Here is a 24,090-nt window from a genome sequence, read left to right on the forward strand (position 1 = left end):
TTATTGTCATTCTGCTGTATACCTCTCGTGTGGCTGTTTTATAGGACATAAAGTCTAGCTATCCTGTCGGAATCTCAGATCTTATTTATAGCTTGCTGCAAAGTGGCTTATTGTCATTTATTATTTCTTATTTTATTTATATAGCATCTTTCCACCAAAGAGCCCATAGGTTTATTTATATACAGAGTACACACACACACACACACACACACACATTCTTACACACATCCTTGAACTTCACTCAATGCTATGATGTAGATAGCAGTATAGAACCAAAAATCTGTATGAGGCCTTTCCATTCGTTTTTGTTCTACGACTATGTTCTGGGAGGGCAACTGGCATATTTTTTTTCACTTTGAGTGTTTTATCTTTTGCCTCTAGGTGGATCGGATTATTTTCTGTGTCTTCTTAGAAGTCGACTTCAAAATCTACAAAAAGAAAATGAATGAGTTTTTCTCCGTAGGTGAGTAAAGCAACTTCTTGTTTTCTTTCAAATTGAGGATGGAAGAAGTGGAGCCATCACTTCTATTCCTATTGTTTTTCATCTTCAGGACTGTTACACACGGTGATCCTGCCAACTTCTATCATAGTTTCTAAGAACTGAACAAGGTAACAGAAAATCTAGGCTGTGGAACTCTTGCCCCAAGAGGTCACTGTGTTGTCTTGGGGAAGTCAGTTCATCTCTTGGTTCTCGGTGCCTCACATCAAAACTGAGGGGCTAATTATTAATAAATGATTTCTAAAGATGCTTCCCCTGGCCTTAAATTGCATGATCTGTGATTCCTTCTCCAACTTGTAAGTTTACCAGACCCCATGCCTGCATCTACCATGTTAAATACCATTGTTGGAAATTGTAAGCCCATTTATATACATAGTCAGAATTCAAACTTTTCCTGCATTCCATCCCTATTCCTTCCCAAGTTTCTCACTCCAAATTTCAATGCCTATAGTAGCACTTCTAGTGCAGTCTGAGAATAGCAGTCATTCACACTTCTTTTTAGAAAATAGGAGAAACCTCAGGGTTATTAGAGAACCTTGAGTAATGTATTTACATCGATTGAATGTGCCATTAGTTGGATTTGGGTAATTTGAATATTTTTCTTCACTCTCCCTCTTCCAGCCTGTTAAGGCTGAGGCTTGTTTAATGCCTTGTTATTTTTATGGTGCCATTAAAGTCACAGTGTCCAAAGTGCTTTCCTTAGCCATGGCAAGAATCGCTTCCAGGAAATTTCAAGCTACTGTGAGCATTGTTGGTACTTGCCTTTCAGCGAGCTTTCTTTTGAGGTTTCTGTCTCCGTCTGAAGTAGTTTGTCATATCACAGGTGACTCTGGCAGGTGGGATGGAGTGAATGAAGGGTGCTGATGCATATTCATCCTCTTAAGCAGTCTATCAGAGCCAAACAATAAAGAGGATGCCTTGTCTGTAGATCAGAGTAGGATGTGTTCTATCCAGAACAGCTGTAGAAAACCAAAAACCGATGGAGATGGTCAGCTCTCTGCTAATGCCCTAAATGGACTAAGTTCTTCTAAGTAATTTCAAGTTCTTCTCCCTAATTTTATAATTGAAAGCTGGCTCTGCTAAGTGCATTTAATTTAAGGCTTCAACTAAAGTATTTCTCTAACTGAAACATAATGTAAATTCCTCAGATTCCCATGTGATAAAGAACAGGACTGTGGTTATAATCTTTTTCTCCTCTTCTTTCTCTTTCTCCTCCGCCTCCTCCTTCTTTCACCTTTCTTCATTTTTTTCAAGCATCTCAGTGTTTTACAGAGTGGAAGCACATAACAGCTATTTAATAATTAGTTGTTGAGACGCGTTGAATTAAATAAATTTTTCTTGCCTTATTCTGATGACTTTTATTGTTTCAATGCCCTTGCTCCATTTTTCCTTTTGACTTGCTTTATAACAATAGTGAGCTGATTGGTACCTGTATTTTGAAGTATTATTAAAAGAAAATGCTAATTATATTTTTAAATGTGACTTGCTATGATGTGTGAAGCAAATATTCTCATGTCTTGTCAGTATCACATCATAATTGATAAGATTTTATAAACTTTAGACTCCTTGAGGTGTTTGGAAATAATGACATCATATTCATTTTCATGTATTCTAAAATAAAGTCTGCAGGAAGCCATACTAACATAAGATAAAAAATAATTGCATAATTATGATCTAATTGATATTGAAACAAATATTTCTATCAGCAGGTATTTCCAATGATGCACAGTCAAAAAGCATACTGCAAATTTTTTTAAAAATGAGACAGTTTTAGGAGGGTAAAATATATTAATGCTTATGCAAACAAATTATTGTTTGAAAAATTGCTGCTTTAAATAAATTTTAAAATGCATTGCAGTACATGAGCAAGTGAGATAATAAAATCATCCTCAATCTCACATCAATGCTTTGAAGCACACAGTGCTCATGAAATTATTTTCAGTCCATATTTACAATAGTAAGTACATTTTAAACTAAATGTCAAAATCCTCAAAAATTGTGATTTCTGCAATGTTGAAGCATTAGGTATTTGAAAATTCTAAATATGCAATATGAAATAAGCGTGATGTATGATGGAATGTGACTACTAATATACATAATATACCTTACCTGTCATTAATTTTAACTTGTTTAATTCATAACTATACCATCTTTAAATTAGGATATGTTTCTTCCTACTTGTCATGTATTTCCCTATAGTGCATTATTATTCATAATATCTCTAACTAGTTCATAATCTTTCCCAATGCAATAATGATAATAGTTTAGAAAAGAAGTCATTTTTATAATCAAACAAAATATCTGTGTTTTGGGGTACTTTAATCCCATGTCTGTAAATTTTATAATTGGGAATCTGAGACACAATGCATGATAAAACAATAAAAGACTCAAAGAGATCATACTAAAGGTATGACACATGCATAAGTACTACAGTTTAATAATAATGGTTGAATGATAATTACTATTACAGTTCAATAATAATAATGATTAATAATAATCATAATTAATATATTAAATAATAACATAACAATAATGGTTACTAATAATTCAAACCTTTTTGAATTGCTTTCTATTAGCCAGCCACAGCGTTCATTTCTTTACATGGGTAAATCACTAATCTTCATGATAACTCTAAGAAAGGAGGCACTGTATTAACCCTGTGCTGTGGTTCCATTGTTAGGGTTTTTTCTAATTTGGTCTTAAGGTTTCTCTCTCTTGAGAATGGCCATCAGCCAGGATAGTCACTCTCCAGGAAAGCTTTGAAAAGGGTTGGGGGAAAAGTTGGGTTCAGATATGTGTGTCAGGGGAGACACAGTGAGGAAGTAAAACTAAAATGCACAAAACAGAAGGCATTTATTACTCACAGGTCCCAGACAGGTGAGGCATGCCCACAGGAGACCAACAGGAAGCCTGGAGGTGGCAGGGAGCCCAACCAGCAAGTGGGGAGCAAGAGAGAGCGAGCACCTGGGGGCTGTCTTTATTAGTTCCGTATGCACCACCCCTTAGGCTTTCCCATGGGGGTTGTGGATTGGCTAGTTTAAAGAAAACACTCAGGAAGCAGGAACTTACTTCGATGATTCTGACACTATTAGATTTTTACCATGATCAGCAGTTGTGGAGTATATTGGATTTGGGGTCAGCTGGATGAGGAACAAGTGGAACATATCACAAACGATCACACAGGGAGGGAAGTTTAAGTAGGCCAAAGGTGACAGGATACAACTGGGTTTCAAACAACTTATGTCAGGCCTAAGAATGGAGGCTGGCCAGGCACAGTGGCTCATGCCTGTAGAAGGAGGATTGCTTGAATCCAGGAGTTTCAGGCTAGCCTGGGCAACATAGCAAGAACTTGGCTCTACAAAAAATAAATAAATAAAAATTAGCTGAGAGTGGTGGTGCATACCTATAGTCCCAGCTACTCAGGAGGCTGAGGTGGGAGAATCACTTGAGCTTGGGGATTTGAGGCTGCAGTTGGCTATGATTGCACCACTGAACTCCAGCCTGGGTGACAAAGCAAGACCCCATCTCTAAAAAATATAAATTAATAAATAAGTAAATAAATAAATAAATAAATAAATATTGTAGAGATTTTAAAACCAAAAGGAAAAAAAGAAAAAAAAATGGATGCCAAGGCAGCAACTATATTAAACAAATTTATGATACCTTATGTTTTAGGCATGAAAAACGAGGATTCAGCTAGGAAGCAACAGAGCTGTATTTTAAAATTGAGAATGGCATCTGTCATTGCCCAAGTGATAATAGGTTCGTTTTCTCAGAGCATCTTTAGAGAAGGCTGAGATCAACTTCCAGGCTGCATTTGGAGTACTGGGGAAAGTCCCATTTCATCTGCTGCCCATCATTTTTCAGAGATGCCATGCTTCTCTTCTTCTAGTACCTATAAATACCTTCATGGAAACTTCTAATATGAGTTGAATTAGTACTTTTATCATTCATCTCAAAATTGAATTCCATTCACATTATAGAGGTATTGTGGTGCTATTACCTGCAGATGAGCAGGTAAGTGGTAAACGAGAAGCCCAAAGGCCTTTATAGCATCTACAGGACAAGATGGAAAATGGCTTATATTAGTTTGTCAGGCCTCTAAAAACAAAGTGCCACAGAGCAGGTGGCTTAAACCACAGAAATACATTTTCTGATTATTCTGGAGGCTAGAAGCCCAAGGCCAAGTGGAGGCAAGATTAATTTCTTCAGAGGCCTCGCTCCTTGGCTTGTAGTTGTCTGTCTTCTCCCTGTACTTTCAAATGACCTTCCCTCTGAGTCATTTGTGCTGTATCTTTCTCTTTGTATAAGGATACCAGTCAAATGGGATTTGGACCCACTCTAATTACCTTATTTTAATTTAATTAGCTCTTAAAGATCCTATCTGCAAATACAGTCATATTCTAAGATATGAGGGTTAGGCCTTCAACATAAAAATTCACAGGGCACAGTTAAGCCCATAAAATTGCCCATTGTAGAAATGCTTTAAGAAACTCCAGGGAAAGAAACCAGCATCGAATTTTTTTTCAACAGTTTTATATCTTGCTGTGGGGTAAAGCACATTTGACTTTTTCCTTCCAGAAGTATTATTTGAAAGTAGAGTATGACAGCTTTATGGAATTATCATACACTTTGGTTGCAAATAATTTATAGTTACAGTGCACCATTACATGGCCTACAGCAAATAATATTTGTATGATTCAACTCAGAAATCTCTTTGTTCTTTACATAAAAGTGCTTGTATTTTTTCAGTGTGTAGAATTTATTGTGTGCAGTTTTCACTAGATGTAAAAAATTAAAAAAAGAAAAGAAAAGACAATTCCCGATCTGGAATGTGGAAGTCACTTTTTCTTTTTTTTTTTTTTTACTAGAGTCTTAGTCCTGCTAGAGAACTGAAGGATATTAATTTTCCCCGTAATAACAATAAAGAACATATGGTTTATAACGGTATTAAAGAATCTTGACGTTGGAAGCTTAAGACATATCATGGTAAACCCTCCTTCCCTCCTCCCTTTAGGAAAAACCAACCTTTGTTTACTGCAATGGTTCTCAACTACGAGCGATTTTGCCCTCCTGGGGACATTCTGAGGCATTTTTGTTTTTCACAACTGAGGGATGGGAGAGGTTACTGTCCTCTAGTGATTAGAGGCCAGGGATGCTGCTAAGCATTCTACAATGCACAGTACAGCACCCTCCACAACCCTCCAACAGATAATTATTCAGCCTTAAATGGCAATAGTGCAGAGGTTGAGAGGCTCCATCTACTGGTACTGTCTCTTACCACTCAGGCCATCGCCGCAGTCTTTGCCTTTGGATTGGGGTTATTTTACAGTGTTTCGACTGCTGATGCTTTATCCATAAGTAACTATCTAGCTGGATTTGGAACATGTACCCTCAGCCTGGTCTCTGGCTTCCTGGATTCGTGACCCTCCTAGTCCAGACTTCTGGTTTTGCACCCTCTCTGTTCACTCTGTACCCACAGATTTCTATATCTTGACCTTTGTTAACCACATACACCTGCCACCCAACCCCTACTCTCTAGGTCCTCCTGCCACCACCCCACTCCTGGTATCATTTATCTATTACTGCCCATGAATCTAGAGTAATAATCTCAGAAAATATGATCATTACGTAGGTTTTATATATCTAATAAAAGTGTGGAACTAAAGGCTAGTATACAGAGCAATGAAAAACAAATTCACTAATTATTTTCTTTATATACCTTAAGCAAGTTTCGTTGCTTCTTGGGCTAATGCTTTTCTTTTTTTTTTCATTAGTTTGGTGACCATTGGTTGATAAACTTACCTTGTGAGCTCACAAAATATGTTTTAATTTTAGATACCTTCAACCCCGTATCATTATCTGCATAGTAACTGATTCATTCACAATGAAATCACCTATGACTGAAAAAACTACCAACTACTATTTTTTAAATTTGTTTTTCAGAGTCAGGGTTGTACTCTGTCATCTAGACTGGAGTGCAGTAACACAATCATACTGATCATAACTCACTGCAGCCTCGAACTTCTGGGGCTCAAGGGATCCTCCTGTTTCAACTTCCTGGGTGGCTGAGACTACAGGCACGCTCCACCATGCCCAGCTAATTTTATTTGTTCATTTGTTCTTTCTTTCTTTCTTTCTTTCTTTATTTTTATTTTTTATTTTTTATTGATCATTCTTGGGTGTTTCTCGCAGAGGGGGATTTGGCAGGGTCACAGGACAATAGTGGAGGGAAGGTCAGCAGATAAACAAGTGAACAAAGTTCTCTGGTTTTCCTAGGCAGAGGACCCTGCGGCCTTCCGCAGTGTTTGTGTCCCTGGGTACTTGAGATTAGGGAGTGGTGATGACTCTTAACGAGCATGCTGCCTTCAAGCATCTGTTTAACAAAGCACATCTTGCACCGCCCTTAATCCATTCAACCCTGAGTGGATACAGCACATGTTTCAGAGAGCACAGGGTTGGGGGTAAGGTCACAGATCAACAGGATCCCAAGGCAGAAGAATTTTTCTTAGTACAGAACAAAATGAAAAGTCTCCCATGTCTACCTCTTTCTACACAGACACGGCAACCATCCGATTTCTCAATCTTTTCCCCACCTTTCCCCCCTTTCCACTCCACAAAACCGCCATTGTCATCATGGCCCGTTCTCAATGAGCTGTTGGGTACACCTCCCAGACGGGATGGTGGCCGGGCAGAGGGGCTCCTCACTTCCCAGTAGGGGCGGCCGGGCAGAGGCGCCCCTCACTTCCCCGACGGGTCGGCTGGCCGGGCGGGGGGCTGACCCCCCACCTCCCTCCCGGACGGGGCGGCTGGCCGGGCAGAGGGGCTCCTCACTTCCCAGTAGGGGCAGCCGGGCAGAGGCGCCCCTCACCTCCCGGACGGGGCGGCTGGCCAGGCGGCGGGCTGACCCCCCCACCTCCCTCCCGGACGGAGCGGCTGGCCGGGCGGCGGGCTGACCCCCCCACCTCCCTCCCGGACGGGGAGGCTGGCCGGGCGGGGGGCTGATCCCCCCACCTCCCTCCCGGACGGAGCGGCTGGCCAGGCAGAGGGGCTCCTCACTTCCCAGTAGGGGCAGCCAGGCAGAGGCGCCCCTCACCTCCTGGACAGGGTGGCTGGCCGGGCGGGGGGCTGATCCCCCCACCTCCCTCCCGGACGAGGTGGCTGCCGGGCGGAGACGCTCCTCACTTCCCAGACGGGGTGGCTGCTGGGCGGAGGGGCTCCTCACTTCTCAGACGGGGCGGCCGGGCAGAGACGCTCCTCACCTCCCAGACGGGGCGGCAGGGCAGAGGTGCTCCCCACATCTCAGACGATGGGCGGCCGGGCAGAGACGCTCCTCACTTCCAGGATGTGATGGCGGCCGGGCAGAGGCGCTCCTCACTTCCTAGATGGGATGGCGGCCGGGCAGAGACGCTCCTCACTTTCCAGACTGGGCAGCCAGGCAGAGGGGCTCCTCACATCCCAGACGATGGGCGGCCAGGCAGAGACGCTCCTCACTTCCCAGACTGGGCAGCCAGGCAGAGGGGCTCCTCACATCCCAGACGATGGGCGGCCAGGCGGAGACGCTCCTCGCTTCCCAGACAGGGGGGCGGCCAGGCAGAGGCTGCAATCTCGGCACTTTGGGAGGCCAAGGCAGGCGGCTGGGAGGTGGTTGTAGCGGGCCGAGATCACGCCACTGCACTCCAGCCTGGGCGCCATTGAGCACTGAGTTAACGAGACTCTGTCTGCAATCCCGGCACCTCGGGAGGCCGAGGCTGGCAGATCACTCGCGGTTAGGAGCTGGAGACCAGCCCGGCCAACACAGCGAAACCCCGTCTCCACCAAAAAAATACGAAAACCAGTCAGGCGTGGCGGCACGCGCCTGCAATCGCAGGCACTCGGCAGGCTGAGGCAGGAGAATCAGGGAGGGAGGTTGCAGTGAGCTGAGATGGCAGCAGTACAGTCCAGCTTCCGCTCGGCATCAGAGGGAGACCGTGGAAAGGGGAGAGGGAGACGGAGAGGGAGAGGGAGAGGGAGAGGGAGAGGGAGAGGTTGTTTGTTCTTTAGAAACATGGTCTCACCATGTTGCCCAGGCTTGTCTTGAACTCCTGGGCTCAAGTAATTCTCCTGCCTCAGTTTCCCAAGTCTTTGGGATTATAGGTGTAAACCACTATGCCCAGCTCTAATCTCTTTAGTTTTTTAACCATAAAAACAATTAAATTTGTCAATTTTGTTTCCAGCTTTGAAATTTATATAACATATACACAATACACATGTCAACTTTACTTAAATGTGATTAACATATATATATATATATATATACATAGAGAGAGAGAGAGAGAGAGAGCAATGCTGGGAAAACTAATAAGATAGGAAAATTAATTGCAGGATATCCATGTGCTCATCCCAAACCTGACACCTGTTTATAAGAGGAAGATTTTATTTAAGATGAAAAACTCCATTTATGTCTATGAAAATAATTTTAAAACTATATTTAAAAAATTAATAGAAAAAAAGCTAAAATATTCCCAATGTTCTTGATATAAATAGTAAAATAATGAGCTATTTGACCTATTAATATTTGGGGCATCTATCTGGTACAACATAAAATGATAAACCTTATAAAATTGCAAGAAGTTTGTATGCCTTAAAAAATGAGCTTGCAAAATAGTAGACATAAACATGTATAACAAGTGTTTTATAGTTAGAACTAGGTAAACTTAATCCATAGGAGTTATAAGTTTATAAATTATAAACTTTACTGGAAATGTTTTGTGGTCTGAAATACAGATTTTCTTTTTGTATTATATATAACATAAAAGCATATAGATGATAAAGTAAAACCCTTAGTCATGTTTGAGAATTGTATCTTGGGAACTTCTTGAATATTTAACATATCTCAATGTCTAGCTAAAATGCATATATTTTATTTCTCAAATATTTACAGACATGTTATTAATTCGCTTTACTTGAGTATGTGAACATATTTAGGTTACATGTATTTTACCTTCTTAGATACAGATAGCACTGAGAAAGTGTAGCTTTGCATAATCATGATAAAGAAAATTCTAAATTCATATTTTGATAATAATTTTTAATATCTTAAATGCATGCCAAAATTTTTTAAATGAAACAAATCAAGAAACTTCTCACCCACGTTTCACTTATTTTGACCTCCTTATAGTCTTCCAAACATGTAATAAATGTTATTGATATGAATATATCTTTCGTTTATTTTCCCAATCGTGAATTTCTGCCATTTATTTCTGTCTAAACTATACACACTCCTGCAAGGCAGCTTTAGTTGGGTTTTATATTATTATTATTATTTGACCTTTTTATCTTGATCTCATCAATGAAAAAATAAGTTTGTGGAGAACAGAAATTATTCCTAATATTCCATTGCCCTTTCAGAATCTGGAAAATTCTAAATATATAGTAGGTGTTTATTAATGTAAATAAAAACGTACCACGAGCCTAGAATGAAACTGCTGTGGTTGGAATGTGTATCTCCTCCAAAACTCATGTTGAAATTTAATTGCCATTGTAACAGTATTAAGAGGTAAGACCTTTAAGAGTGATGGGCCATGACGGCTCTAGCCTCATGGGAGGGATTGGTGTCATTATAAAAGGGTGAGTTCAGCCTCTTGCCCTTTGCCTTCCACTTTGTGATGTTTTCCACCATGTGATGATGTAGCAGGAAGACCCTCACCAGATGCCAGCACTTTGATATTGGGCTCCTCTGTCTCCAAAACTGTGAGCCAATACATTTCTGTTCATTATGTATTACCTAGTCTGGGGTAGTCTGTAGCAGCACAGAACAGATTAAGACAGAGAGAATATTTAACCAAAGTTTCAGGTAAAAAGTCAGTTTTTCCTAGAAACTCTTAAGTATTGTTAACACAGCTAGACAAGGGTATAGCACTGCTTTTTACGTATTTATCAAAATTTTCAAAAATTGGCTGGTCACAGTGGCTCACGCCTGCAATCCCAGCACTTTGGGATGCCGAGGTGGGCAGATCACAAGGTCAGGAGTTTGAGACCAGCCTGGCAATATGGTGAAACCCCGTCTCTACTAAAAATACAAAAATTGGCCAGGCGTGGTGGTAGGCGCCTGTAGTCCCAGCTACTCGGGATGTTGAGGCAGGAGAATTGCTTGAACCCGAGAGGTGGAGGTTGCAGTGAGCCGAGATCACACCATTGCACTCCAGTCTGGGTGACAGAGTGAGACTCCATCTCAAAAAATAAAAAATTATAAAATTAACATTTAAAATTCTCAAAAATTAAAAATTACTTCTCTGACAAATGGGCACAATACTTTAAAATTTTACCCAGGCAGTATTTAAAATTTTTCCTGGATTTCACTTTTAAAAATCTTAGCTCTTTAAAAGCAAACAAAAGAAGGTACTCACATTATGTCTTCTGCATCCTCCCTTTACACTGATTTTATAAGTTTATCTCATCCATTATCATTCATTATCTATCAGTTGTCAAATATTTGTTATGTGCCTACTATGTTCCCAAGGCTGCTACATTGAAGATATTATTCTTGTAATAATATCTTGTAATAGTCCTGAAGGGCACATATCATGTAAAACAGTTGGAAAACAATATTAGCAAATAATCAAGTATAACATTGATACGGTCATAGCACCCAGGAATTCAGAGGCAAATGTGTATGAGGACCAGATTGATGGGGACAGTTTTCATGAAGAATGTGGCACTTTCAGTGATCTTTAAAGAATGAACAAGGGTAGAGAAGTTCACGTCTGGTGTTGGGTAAGCAACATAGAGGGAGAATGGCAGTTCAGATTGGAAAAATTGTAAAATAAAGTATGATGCTTATATCCAATTTGTGAAGCCCTGACTGAGAAATTTTGACACTCTTGTCAATGTATTATGCAATTAAGCCTAAGAGTAAGTCCTTGGTTGAGAAGTAGGATAGATTCTATATTTAAGAAGGATTAACTCAATTCACGACTTGAGAGACTGGCCTTTCAACAACACCCATGCCATGGATTCATCATCTGCTTTTATTGAGATAGTAGTGAACAAAGGCTAAAGAAAAGTCAGTAAATTGACCAAAGTCACATAGTTGGGTATGTCTGAGCTCAAATCCTTTCCACTCTGTAATGCTTCTTCCCTTAGCCATCCTGAAAACATGGACAGTTGTTTGAAGCTACTTGTCTGCTAAAAAAGCCACATATTATCCATTTGCATTAGTAGGGCTAGAGCTCCTGAAAAGCTAGAGTTCCTCCAATCATATGGTATATCCACATGTCCTCTTTCCTTCTTCTTCTTATCTCCTCTCTGGTCATCAGTTTTCCAAGAATAATAATGAAGCACACGGTGTCATGAGCTGCTAAGGTTTTCTTTCCTCTTGCTATGTCCGAATAATGATTGGAAGATAGAAGCTTGAAGAGGGGGTGGTGAATTCCTGAGAAAGGCAGCAATTGTCTAATAATGAGGTCAACAGAGACAAAAGCATCTGTGGTAAAGGGGAAGAAATGCTAGGCTTGTTATTATAAAAAATGGTCTCTAATCTTGTCACAGCCACCTTAACACTGTATGGCTTTGCGCATGTTGTTTAACCTTTTTCTGCTTCAGTTTTGTCATGTGCAAACATACTAATGGACCAATTCCAAATATAAGGAATAGTAATATAAATGAAAATTCACTAGATATGTACACCAAGCATCATAAATGTTTAAATATCCATGTTTATTTCTTATTACAGTTTTAAAAGTAAGTAGTTCAACTTTTGTGATCATCTTTGAAAAATATATAAAACTTCTTATCACAGAAGTAAGACAGGTTTATAGTGAAAAACAGATAAGCAAAAAGAAAAAAATACAAACTATTTTCTATCCTATAATCTGGAGATGAATTACATTTTGTTGCTTATCCTTCTGATCTTTAGAAATGGAAAATGCAAACAGCCATAAATTAGTCTTATAACTTGCTGTATGTCATTTAACATAAATCATGAACATTTTTCACATCATTATGAATTCTTCCATAACTTAATTTTAATAGACCCAAAGTTTACTCAAAACCATACTATTGAACTTAGGAATTATTTCTGTAAGTTATTTCTCTATTTGCTTATAAATAATAATTTTTAAAAATCATCTTTGTAGTTAAATATTGGCATCATCCTCATTTTAAAAAATACTTTTCTAAAAGTGGAATCACTTTTTCAAAATATATGCAAAACAAAGACACTTTTGCTAGTAATTGTCAAATTGTTCACTGTGTTTGCAGCACTGCAGTTGAATGTCATGTACTATACAACTTACAGGGATTACCATCCACAGGGACAGAAATATAAATGCCCGAGCCTAGCATTAAGCAACCTGAGTTTACATTCCCATGAGTGGTACATGAGAGTTTATTTTTTTCCTACCTTTCTCAGTGGGTTACATCCTACTCTTTTGATGTTAGCACTTTTATACATGAAAAAAAGGTAGTTAATGGGTAACAACATTCATTTATTTTATTACTAATATGGTTTAACATTTTTCCAGTTATTTATCTAAATTTCTTACACAAAATTGCTGATCATAACCCTTGTACATTTTTATTTCATCTTTTTCTTATTGATTTATAAGAACTCTTTGTATATTAAGGTTATTAATCTTTCAAATATATGTTGCAAGAGGTTTCCCAGTTTGTCACTTGCCTTTGTGATATTCTTTTATAACCAAAACAGTGAGAAAAGGTAGAAAGATAAGATTTTAAAATATATAAAAAAGAAAGAAGGAAGGAAGGAAGGAGAAAAGGGAAGATGAAAGGACGAAAAGTCCAAAGGTTTAAAAATAGAAAGACTAGAAGAAACCCTTTTTAATGAAAGAATGAGGTTAAACCAAAAACTCAAAAATGACCTTGATTTTAAGCCTACGAGTTTTCGCCTCACAGAAAACCATTTTATTTCTAATTAGATTGTTTCTAGTTCTCCTCTTCAGACATTTTATTATTATTATTTTTTATTTGTTATTATACTTTAAGTTCTAGGGTACAGTGCACAATGTGCAGGTTTGTTACATAGGTATACATGTGCCATGTTGGTTTGCTGTACCCATCAACTTGTCATTTACCTTAGGTATTTCTCCTAACGCTATCCCTCCCCCAGCCCCCCCACCCCCCAACAGGCCCCACTGTGTGATGTTCCCCTCCCTGTGTCCATGTATTCTCATTGTTCAACTCCCATTTATGAGTGAGAACATGCAGTGTTTGGTTTTCTGTCCTTGTGATATTTTGCTGAGAATGATGGTTTTCAGCTTCATCCATGTCCCTGCAAAGGACATGAACTCATCCCTTTTTTGGCTGCATAGTATTCCATGGTGTATATGTGCCATATTTTCTTTATCCAGTCTATTATTGATGGACATTTGGGTTGGTTCCAAGTCTTTGCTATTGTGAATAGTGCTGCAATAAACATACGTGTGCATGTCTTTATAGTAGCATGATTTATAATCCTTTGGGTATATACCCAGTAGTGGGATGGCTGGGTCAAATGGTATTTCTAGTTCTAGATCCTTGAGGAATTGCCACACTGCCTTCCACAATGGTTGAACTAATTTACACTCCCACCAACAGTGTAAAAGCGTTCCTATTTCTCCACATCCTCTCCAGCGTCTGTTGTTTCCTGACTTTTTAATGATCACCATTCTAACTGGCATGAGATGGTATCTCATTGTGGTTTTGATTTGCATTTCTCTGATGACCAGCAATGATGAGCATTTTTAAATATGTTTCAGACACTTTGTATACAAAGCAATCTGCTTCCTGATTTACCAAATGTGGTAGGCGGAAAAATGTCCCCCACAAAGATGTCTACAATCTAAACCCCAGACCCTGTGAATATGTTAGGTGGCATTGCAAAGGGGGAAATAAGATTGGTGGTGGAGTTAGGGTTGCAGTTAGCTGACCACAAGATAGGAATGTTATTTTGGATTGATTATAGAGGTGGGGTCAATGTCATCAAGAGAGTTCTTAAAATTGAAAGAGGAAAGCAGAAGAAGGAAGCCAGAAGGAGCTGTGACTGTGGAAGAATGTTCAGAGAATTGCACCATTGCTGGCTTTGAAGATGGAGGAAGAGGGCCTTGAGCTAAGGAACATGGGCATCTCTAGAAGCTGGAAAAGTGAGGAAACAGATTCTTTCCTGGAGCCTCCAGAAAGGAAAGCAGCCTAGCTGATATGTTGATTTTAGTCTAGTTCAACCCATTTGGGACTTCCGACGTACAGAATTGTAAGATAAGTTTGTGTTGTTAGTAGAAATATGTTACAACAGTAATAGAAAACTAATACGCCAGTCATCTATGAATAAGTAAAAGAAACACAAGAGAAACTTCTTACTCAGTCTGAATTGTACATTTTTCCCCCAAATGATACATTCAATGTAGAGAAAAACCAGAGTAAAAGAATTCAGTATTTTCTTTAATTATGAATGTTTACAAGTACATGGCACATTTATGTACTTTTAATGTGCAGATCACATTGATGTTTAGAATTCTACAAGACATGCTCTCTATAATGTAACATAAATGAGTTAACTGCCTTCTTAGGAAATAGGTGCTAACCATTTCCACTTGATGGGCCTCAAAAGCTGCAAACACATTTTGCCTTCAATGAAAATCCAGTGAAGTGTTGCTGTAACCAAGCAACCTGAATGCAGGAACAAGCAGCCGGCATAAACAGAAAGCAATCTGTCCCTTCCAACGGAGGGGAGTGTGCAGTGAGTGTAGCAAATGCTGATAACCAGCAGAACTAATGAAGACCTGGGAACATGAGCCTTGGCTAAGCAGAGTTTGATCTCATTAGGAAGTTCTGGTAAAACAGACACAACTAAATGCTAGTTGGAGAAGGGAGGGAGGATGTTGTAGTCATCTTTATAGAGACCCCTGCAGGGTGCTTTTGAAAGGCGTTTCAAACATTCTGGGTAGACTGGTTTTGGTTCTTTAGTTGAAAACATTGAGGCAAATGCAGGGGAAAAAAAAGTCTTTTTAGGAATAATATATAAATAAAATAATTTTTAAGAAGGCACAGAAGTAAGAGTAAAGACAAAAATAAACAATAGGGAAACTAAAATTTCTACAAACTATATTCCACTTTATGTATGAACCTGACTTTTATTGTCAGCCACGTCATATATATATATATATTTTATTGCACTTTAAGTTCTAGGGTACATGTGCACAAAGTGCAGGTTTATTACATATGTATACATGTGCCATGTCGGTGTGCTGCACCCATTAACTCGTCATTTACATTAAGTATATCTCCTAATGCTATCCTTCCCCCTGCCCCCTACCCCATAGCAGGCCCCAGTGTGTGATGTTCCCTTCCTGTGTCCAAGTGTTCTCGTTGTTCAATTCCCACCTATGAGTGAGAATATGCGGTGTTTGTTTTTTTGTCCTTGCGATAGTTTGCTGAGAATGATGGTTTCCAGCTCCATCCATGTCCCTACAAAGGACATAAACTCATCCTTTTTATGGCTGCATAGTATTCCATGGTGTATATGTGTCACATTTTCTTAATCCAGTCTATCATTGATGGACATTTGGGTTGGTTCCAAGTCTTTGCTATTTTGAGTAGTGCCGCAATAAACATATGTGTGCGTGTGTCTTTATAGCAGCATGATTTATATTCCTTTGGGTATATACCCAGTAATGGGATGGCTGGGTCAAATGGTATTTCTAGTTCTAGATCCCTGAGGAATCGCCACACTGTCTTCCACAATGGTTGAACTAGTTTACCGTCCCACCAACAGTGTAAAAGTGTTCCTATTTCTCCACATCCTCTCCAGCACCTGTTGTTTCCTGACTTTTTAATGATCACCATACTAACTGGGGTGAGATGATATCTCACTGTGGTTTTGATTTGCATTTCTCTGATGGCCGGTGATGATGGTCATTTTTTCATGTGTCTGTTGGTCAGCCACATGTCTTTGAAGTGTTGTCTGTCTCCCTCACTTGCTGGTCACTCCATAATCCACTGCAATAACGTGACTGTCTCTGCCTTCCTACTGCAACCATCCTTGTTGAGGTTATTAGAACATTTTTGATGGCTTGAGCATGGGAACTGAAACCATTGCATATTTGATCACATGACCCTTTAGAGCTCTTCTCACCTTGGACTGGGCACTCTTTATCCTGGCGACTGCTCTGCCATCTTGTCTTCGTGACCGTCATCTGTGTCCATCCCAGCCCTCTCTGGTATACTTGCTTGCACACGTCCATCTCCAGCTGGGAGTCTCTCAGGCGTCTTCAACTGAACATATCAAAAATTAAATTCAAAATCTGTTTCTCCACTCCTCAATCCTCCTCTTCCTAAATCCCATATCTCCGTAACTGATGCTATAATGTGCCCAGTTGGGCAAGCCAGAAGCAGCAGCATCAGGCAATGCCTTTTATTTATTGCTTGATTTATAAAGTGATTAGATTTGAGTGCTCATTTTGGCCAAGGATCAGTTGAAGGAAAAAAAAAATTCCCCTTTTTTTTTTAAAAAAAAATTTCTCCTGGCTTTATCAATCACCTTCAAAAAGTAGATCTAGCAATTTGTTAGATGCAGTGAGTCCAGGTATTCAACTTAATGGCAGGAGTCCTACTCAGGGAGGACTCTCCCTTATCGGACATTCTTTGCCTGAAGTTTCTGCTTTGTCAAGTCCTACAAGAAGCCATGAGGATAACGACCTCTTCCCTACTACGTAGAAGCCCTAAACAAAGCTTTATTTTTGCTAATAATATTTCTTTTCTCTGCAAATCCAAATTGTTCCTAGAAGCTTTTGGTAATGAAATATTAAAAAGATGAAGAGTGCACAAGAAGCCTGTGGTAAGAAATTAAGCTCTAAGGGAGAGAACTTAGAAGCATGTGAAATAAAACCACAGCAGGATTATTGTAATTGTTCTCCTTGACAGACCTGCCCATATGTATGGATGTTCCTGAAAATTTGACAAGGGAATTTTATGATCTATTTCAGGTGTGTGTCCATTTTCTTCCCTTGGGAGTGGAGAGGATGCCTTAATAGCTCATAAGGGTAACATTCCCCTTCATAACACCCTCCTTTTCTCATGCCACCCACAGACCTCCTTGAGGCTAGTCTCCATTCATGCTCATGTCTCCTAGCCAATCTAGGAATCCTGGCCATGGACCATGATAATCTTGCCACTCAGCTGCATGGTAGCTGAGTGACTTCAAGCACATAAGAAAGCATACAGTATCTTATGAAAAGCATAACTGTTCCTCAAACCCAACAACCGTGTGGCTTGGGCACCTCTTACCACATTAGTGTTAGTGAGACATCACAAGTTAGTTCAGTTGAAATATTGGACATCTATTCTTTTGAAAGATTCTTCTTCAACAGACCAATATTGGTGCTTTGGACCAGTGGCTCTCAAACTTCAGTGTGCATGAGTGTCACCTGGAGGGTCCTTTCCCCAGAGCTTTGGATGCAATAGATCTTGAGTGGGACCTGAGAATTTCCATTTCTAACAAGTGTTCAGATGATAGTGGTGCTGCTGGTCCAGAGAGTACACTTTCATAATTACCTTAAATAAAGTTCTGTGGGGTTTTCTTTGCTTGTTTTTGTTTATTTCACTTCCCCAAAAGACTGTATTAATTATGGTGGCTCTAGGTAATGGAGTAAGACAAATCTGAAGTCATTCCAAAACCCATAGCATACTTCATTTTCCAAAGAAGTGTGGACTATTTGCTGTTGGGAAATGACAGGTGCCTGCTCAGAAGACAGGTATAATAATTAAAACAAAAATCATTCACATTAACTCTGTCTCCAATAAAAGAAGGTGAAATCAATGTTATAGAGCTCAAAGTAGGTTAGACATTTCCTTATGAAGGGGATTCTGAAGTATATAAAGCTAGCTTTTACCCAAAACTTGTTATTCATGAGAAACTAGTTGGTTTTCACATATATTTTGTGGTCAAACTAAGAACTTCGGTCATATTCATGTGTTTGTGTAGAACGCAACAGGGTAATCTAACACGGGAGATACAGTGAACAAAAACAGCGTCTATTATGAAATTAACATCAAAGAGGTCCCGTAAGATTAAATGGAGCTTTAGTCTCTGTATGGTCTGTGCCTGGGAAGGAAAGGGGATTTTTCTGGAATTGGCATTTCTGAACACACAGAACAATGCCATCTGATTGATTGCTCTCTATTTAGAAATAGTATTTCTATCACTTTGGTAGAAACCTTTTATTTCATTTTTATCCTCTAACAAAGAAGTATGATGCTTGGAGAACTGTTTAAAAGGGCTGCAACTCTGTGCCCATGCTTCATCAGTCTCCTAACTACTTTCAAACTTTGAGTGGCATGACTCCCTACTTCCATAGACTATCACCTTTTTTTAATATTTTTTTTGTTCCTAGTTTTGTTAGAAAAATTCTTGCTAGCAATTTGTTGCACAAATATGACTCAAGCAAGCACATTACATAGAATAATGTTGAACTAAAGTAGATTTCACTAATATGTAATGGCACATTAGGTGTTTTGTAGAGCAAAAGGACTCTATGCTTGATTTAAATACAAATAATTGCAAAATATTAAGGCATGTGCTTTATAATTTTCAGTAAATTTGTCTCATAAAAAGTTATCTTTCAAAAGATGGTATGTCCCTCCTCTGCTCAAAGTTGTTTAATCACTCTATAATTTTTCAAAAAAAGTTTGAATGCTTCAACCTTGTATATTAGTCAGGTTTTTGCAGAAAAAATGAACATATATTAAAATACATGGAAAGAGGTTTATCATAGCAAATGGCCCATATGATTATGAAGGCTGTTAAGTCCCAAGATCTGCAGTTGGCAAGTGTGAGACCCAGGAGAGCTCATGGCATAGTTTCAGTCTGAGTTCAAAGGTCTGAGAACCAATGGAACCAACCGTGTAGTTGTAGTCTGAATGCTGGCAGGCTTCAGACCCAAGAAGAATTAATGTTTCAGTTTGAATCTGAAGGCAGGAAAAAAAACCCCAATGGCCAACTAGTAGAAAGGCAATGAGGCAGGAGGAGTTCCCTCTTACTCTCCAGGGGTCAGCCTTTGTGTTCTTGTTAGACCTTCAACTGATTGGATGAGGCTCACTCACATCAGGGAGGGCAGTCTGCTCCGTACCCATTCAAATTTTAATCTCATTCAGAAACACTCACAGACACACCCAGAATAATGTTTGACCAAATGTTTGAGCACTCTGGACCAGTCACCTTGACACATAAAATTAACCATCACTCCTGGCATGGAAGGTCTGTATTATCTAGCCAGAACAGATCGGGTTAGTTGCAATTTCTCAGATAACTCTTCCTTTGGCCATTCATAGCTAGTTTTATTTCCTTAAAAACATCTTGACGGTTCACATCCACATGTTTTCACAGATGTTTTTCCCTCTGCTTGAGTGTGATTACCCTTGTCTTTGTTTGAGTTCCCCAATAAGCAGATCCTGAAACAGGGACTGAAGTAGAAGTATTTTGGGGCGGCGGGGGTGTGGCAGGGAGATGATCCCAGGAAACACCAGTAGGGAAGTGGGGAAGTGAGACAAGCAAGAGCAGGAGGCAGTGAGGTTAAGCTGTAAGCCAGTTACCACTGGACAATTGGGGCTCAATCCCAGTAGGAGTGAGGAGACTCAGTGAGATAGTACAGAACATGCTTTGAATTAGGCCACTTGGGAAGCAAGGGATCTGGGGTACTTATATGCAAATGGTCCATCATTTGAGAAAGGCTCAACCCTAAAGGGTGTTAATTCTCTGGTATTACTTGAATGGGATTCAGCAAGCAGAGAGAGCCCTCAGGCAAAGAGACCCAGGAGCTGGTGGCTCAAAGGCAGGCTGGCATGCACTGAATTGTCAAGGAACAAGGAGGTATAGGCAGGACATCCACATCTAGGCATCTACTGTAGCCTTTCTTTTTCCCTACATAACTTTAACTCACTCTTTAAGACTCAGCTTAAGTCTTGCCTCTTCTGGAATGCCTTCATAGACCTTCTCTCTGACTGAGCTGGCTCTTGTATATTTCCCAATACAACTTCTGTTTACCTCCATCAGATAATCTGTTACCTTCTTCTCTGTTGTTTTGCTTTTCTATATCGTCCACTTTGTGACCTCCTTGAGGGAAAAGATTGCTAACCTGTATCTTCGTAATGGGTACACAAGGTAGAGCTCAAGAAATGGTTATTTGACTAGCAAAAATAGTTATAAAAATGACATTATAATGTAATCACTCAATGGGTTATTCTTGCCCACTGCACAGATAAAGCTAATTCAGTGAGACAGCAGTATTGCAGTAGAGAAAGAGTTTAATGGAGGGCTAGCCAAGCAGAGGACAGAAGTTTATTACTCAAATCAGTCTCCCAAAAAGCTTGGAGGCTACGAGTTTTATGGACAACAGGTAGGGGTCTAGGGATAGGGTGCTGCTGATTGGTTGGGGATGAAATCACAGGAGTGTGGAAAACTGTCCTCATGCACTAAGTCAGCCTCTGGATACGGGCCACAGGACCAGTTGAGTAATGAGGCAAAGGTCCCAGTGGAGTCAGTCAGTTGCCAGAATGCAAAAGTCTGAAAAACATCTCAGAAATCCAACCTTAGGTTCTAGAATAGTGAAGTTATCTATTAGAGCAATTGTAGAGGTTACACATCTTGGGACCTCTGGAACAATGGCTGATTATTGTTTAAATGTGCCTACATCTTAGTAGAATTCAGGCTTCTCTCATAATCGTGATCTTGGGGCCTTTCGTTAGTTTTACAAAGGCAGCTTCAGTCCTCAAACAAGGAAGGGATAGTTTTGAGAAGGGCTGTTATCATTCTTGCTTTTAGGTTAAACTATAAACTAAATTCCTTCCAAAGTTGGCTTGGGCTATACCCAGAAATGAACAAGAACATCTTGTGAGGTTAGAAGCAAGATGGAGTCTGCTGTGTCAAATTTCTTTCATTGTTATACTTTTTCTATGTCAGATTTCTCTCATTGTCACAATTTTTGCAAAGGTGGTCTCAATAATAGCAATAATCAGTATTTATTGAATGCTCATTCTGTGTAAGCACTTGACATATAATCCTAACCCTAAGAAGTTGATAATTTTATTATCCCTGTTTTTCAGATGAAGAAACTGACATATAGGTTATATGTTACTTGGAGGCCAAAAGATAACTTCCCCTTTGCCCTCTGAAAGTTCACTAAAAATAAGCTGACAAAAGGCAGGTTAATAGCAGAAAAATCATACAAAATTATTTTAACATGCATAAGCATGGGAGAATCGCATACGAATGATTATCCACTAGCTAAATTGGGCACAGAAGCTTATCTCTTCTTCATAGGGGAGTGGATAGATGGGGAAAGTAGACAATTTTTTGAGGAGCAATAAATGATTATTAGGGAGAATGAATGGACCCAGGAGACAGAAATTAACTTGTAAATTATTCTCTTTGGAATTTGAATGAGCCCAAGAGGCAGGCATTATCTTGTGAAAAACATCTGTCCAGGTGTGGTTACATTCTCAGCTTTCTTTTCTGCAATAGATAATGAGATTTCAGGGAGAGGATGGAAGGCAATTGTGTTCCTTTTTTGGGGCTACTGTTTCTAGATAGATAAGGGAACTGCAGAGAAAATCTTCACCCTGTGCTTTGGGAGAGACAAGGGATTGAGAGATGGTAGTGAGGGGAAGGTCCCTCATATTTTAGGGTGAAATATTCTGGTATTCTTCTTACCCAAGATTTGCATAGTTATATGTGGTTTGTCCTGGAAGTAAACCGAACCAGTCTGAGTCCAGACTGTGGACAGACTCTTAACCACTGTATGACTAAATCAGTGCATGAATGAAATGAATGAATGAATGAATGAATAATAACCCCAAGCCTGATCCTTCCACACACGGGAGTCATTCTGGGGATGATGTTATCAGGACAGTCTATGTAGTTCAAATATTAGCTTCAGTGTTATGTTCTACATACAAGAAGACTTCCAAGTAGCTTAGCTAGAAGTATCAATCCCTCCTCTGACACCTTTTTAATAGCATTGACTACCATATGTTGGAATGTATTTGCATGTCTTGGTTTCTTTACTACTGACAAGATTCTTAAAACAAACAAACAAACAAACAAAAAAACTGCTTAAGTTTCTATCCATCTTGGTGTTTTCTACAGCCCCAAACATAAAGCCTTGTACACAATAGGCTAACCAATGAGTGTTTGCCAGGTGAATAATGGAAACATAAGTGACAAGCAAAGGGATTTTTGACTCTTCCTTTATTTTTCCCCAGAAATTGTGGAGACTCTTTTTTATCTCTCTCTCTGAGATTCCAGAGAGTCTGTTGTCATACAGATTTTAGATGACTCTGTAAAATAAAATTATATTTAAAGATATTAAGTTCAGGGAAGAATCTATGAAGTTTACTTTGTAACATTTTGGTAATCTTTTGGTTAGAAAATTATATTTCTAAGAAATTGGTATTCTTCCTTCCAAAACTGCATTCATAGAATGAATTTAAAAAATTATGTAGAAAATCATCAATGTTTCTAAAATATTTCCATGGTAAAAAAATTACTTCTTTAAAAGTTAACTATAGTTATCAAGAATTGCCTTTCTAAAACCTCAAATGAAAGGGATTTTCTCTTTCCACTGACTAATAAATCTCTAATCATCATTGATAATCAATTCTTAGAAGAGGGGCAGACTGAGTAAATTTGGCTGGGATGACTAAATTACAAAACACATATATAGGATAAAGTTGCAAATCTTCACTGACTTCCCATTATTTACAAAGTATCATATAGCTAATATGTATAAAACACATAGAAAATAATATAAATTTAATTCAGTGGACATTTATTGATTCTAGTATATAAAATGAATGGCATTAAGTGCCAAGGAATATACAGGAACAGAAGACCTGGTCTCCATCTTTACAGAATTTATGATCTGGAGACAGATGTTTGAAAGAGAGATAAAATAACAAGTAGACTGTGTGATTTTATTATAATAACAGCTAATATTTAGCACTTAACAATGTTTCAGTAGCTGTCCTAGTGCTTTACGTGGCATTATCTCATTTAATCCTTAGGAAAGCTCTATGTAGTAGGCATTATTATTATCCCACTATACAGCTGATGAACCTGAAGCTCAGGAAGATTCAGGTAACTTCTCCAAGATCACATGCCCAGGGGATGGATGGATGGAGGAGCCAGGATGCAAACCTAAGCCCATGTGTATTTAAAGTCCATACCAAGCAGGCAGTGAAAATAAGGTACATCAAAGAGCACATGATTCATTCAAACTTGGGGAAATCAGAAGCTATGGCACCTAAGCTTGCACTTGAAGGATGAAGGTGAATAGAGAGGGAGAAGGGCATTGCTAGCAGGACCAAGGCAGGTAGACGAAGCTGAGGGAGACCTTGAGAGATCAGAGAAGAGTTAAGTGTTGCCATCCATGCGGGTGGTAGCATGCAGGTAACAGAGGAGGTGAAACTGAGAAAAGCATTTGGAACCAGGTATCATTGGCCTTGAGTGTTATCGGGAAGAGTCTACACTTTTCTCATTAGGCAGAGGGCAGTCACTGAACTGTTGTGAACCAGATCAGAGCTGTATTTTAAGACTGCTTTGGCAGTCAGGTGTAAAAGGAGTG

The 24,090-nt window shown here is 39.3% G+C and overlaps 1 protein-coding gene across 5 annotated transcripts in view; it reads left to right on the forward strand.

Annotated features, from left to right (window-relative positions):
• Positions 1–24,090, forward strand: part of MACROD2 (mono-ADP ribosylhydrolase 2) — a 2,087,937-nt gene that overhangs the window by 1,894,649 nt on the left and 169,198 nt on the right. For all 5 annotated transcript variants that reach the window (XM_055373553.2, XM_019017390.4, XM_031004864.3 and 2 more), the window contains exon 9: positions 382–463. In XM_055373553.2, coding sequence (XP_055229528.2) covers positions 382–463 — 82 coding nt within the window. The remainder of the gene's footprint in view (positions 1–381; positions 464–24,090) is intronic.

This window comes from Gorilla gorilla, chromosome 21, assembly GCF_029281585.2.
Source record: "Gorilla gorilla gorilla isolate KB3781 chromosome 21, NHGRI_mGorGor1-v2.1_pri, whole genome shotgun sequence".
Classification (NCBI taxonomy): Eukaryota; Metazoa; Chordata; class Mammalia; order Primates; family Hominidae; genus Gorilla; species Gorilla gorilla.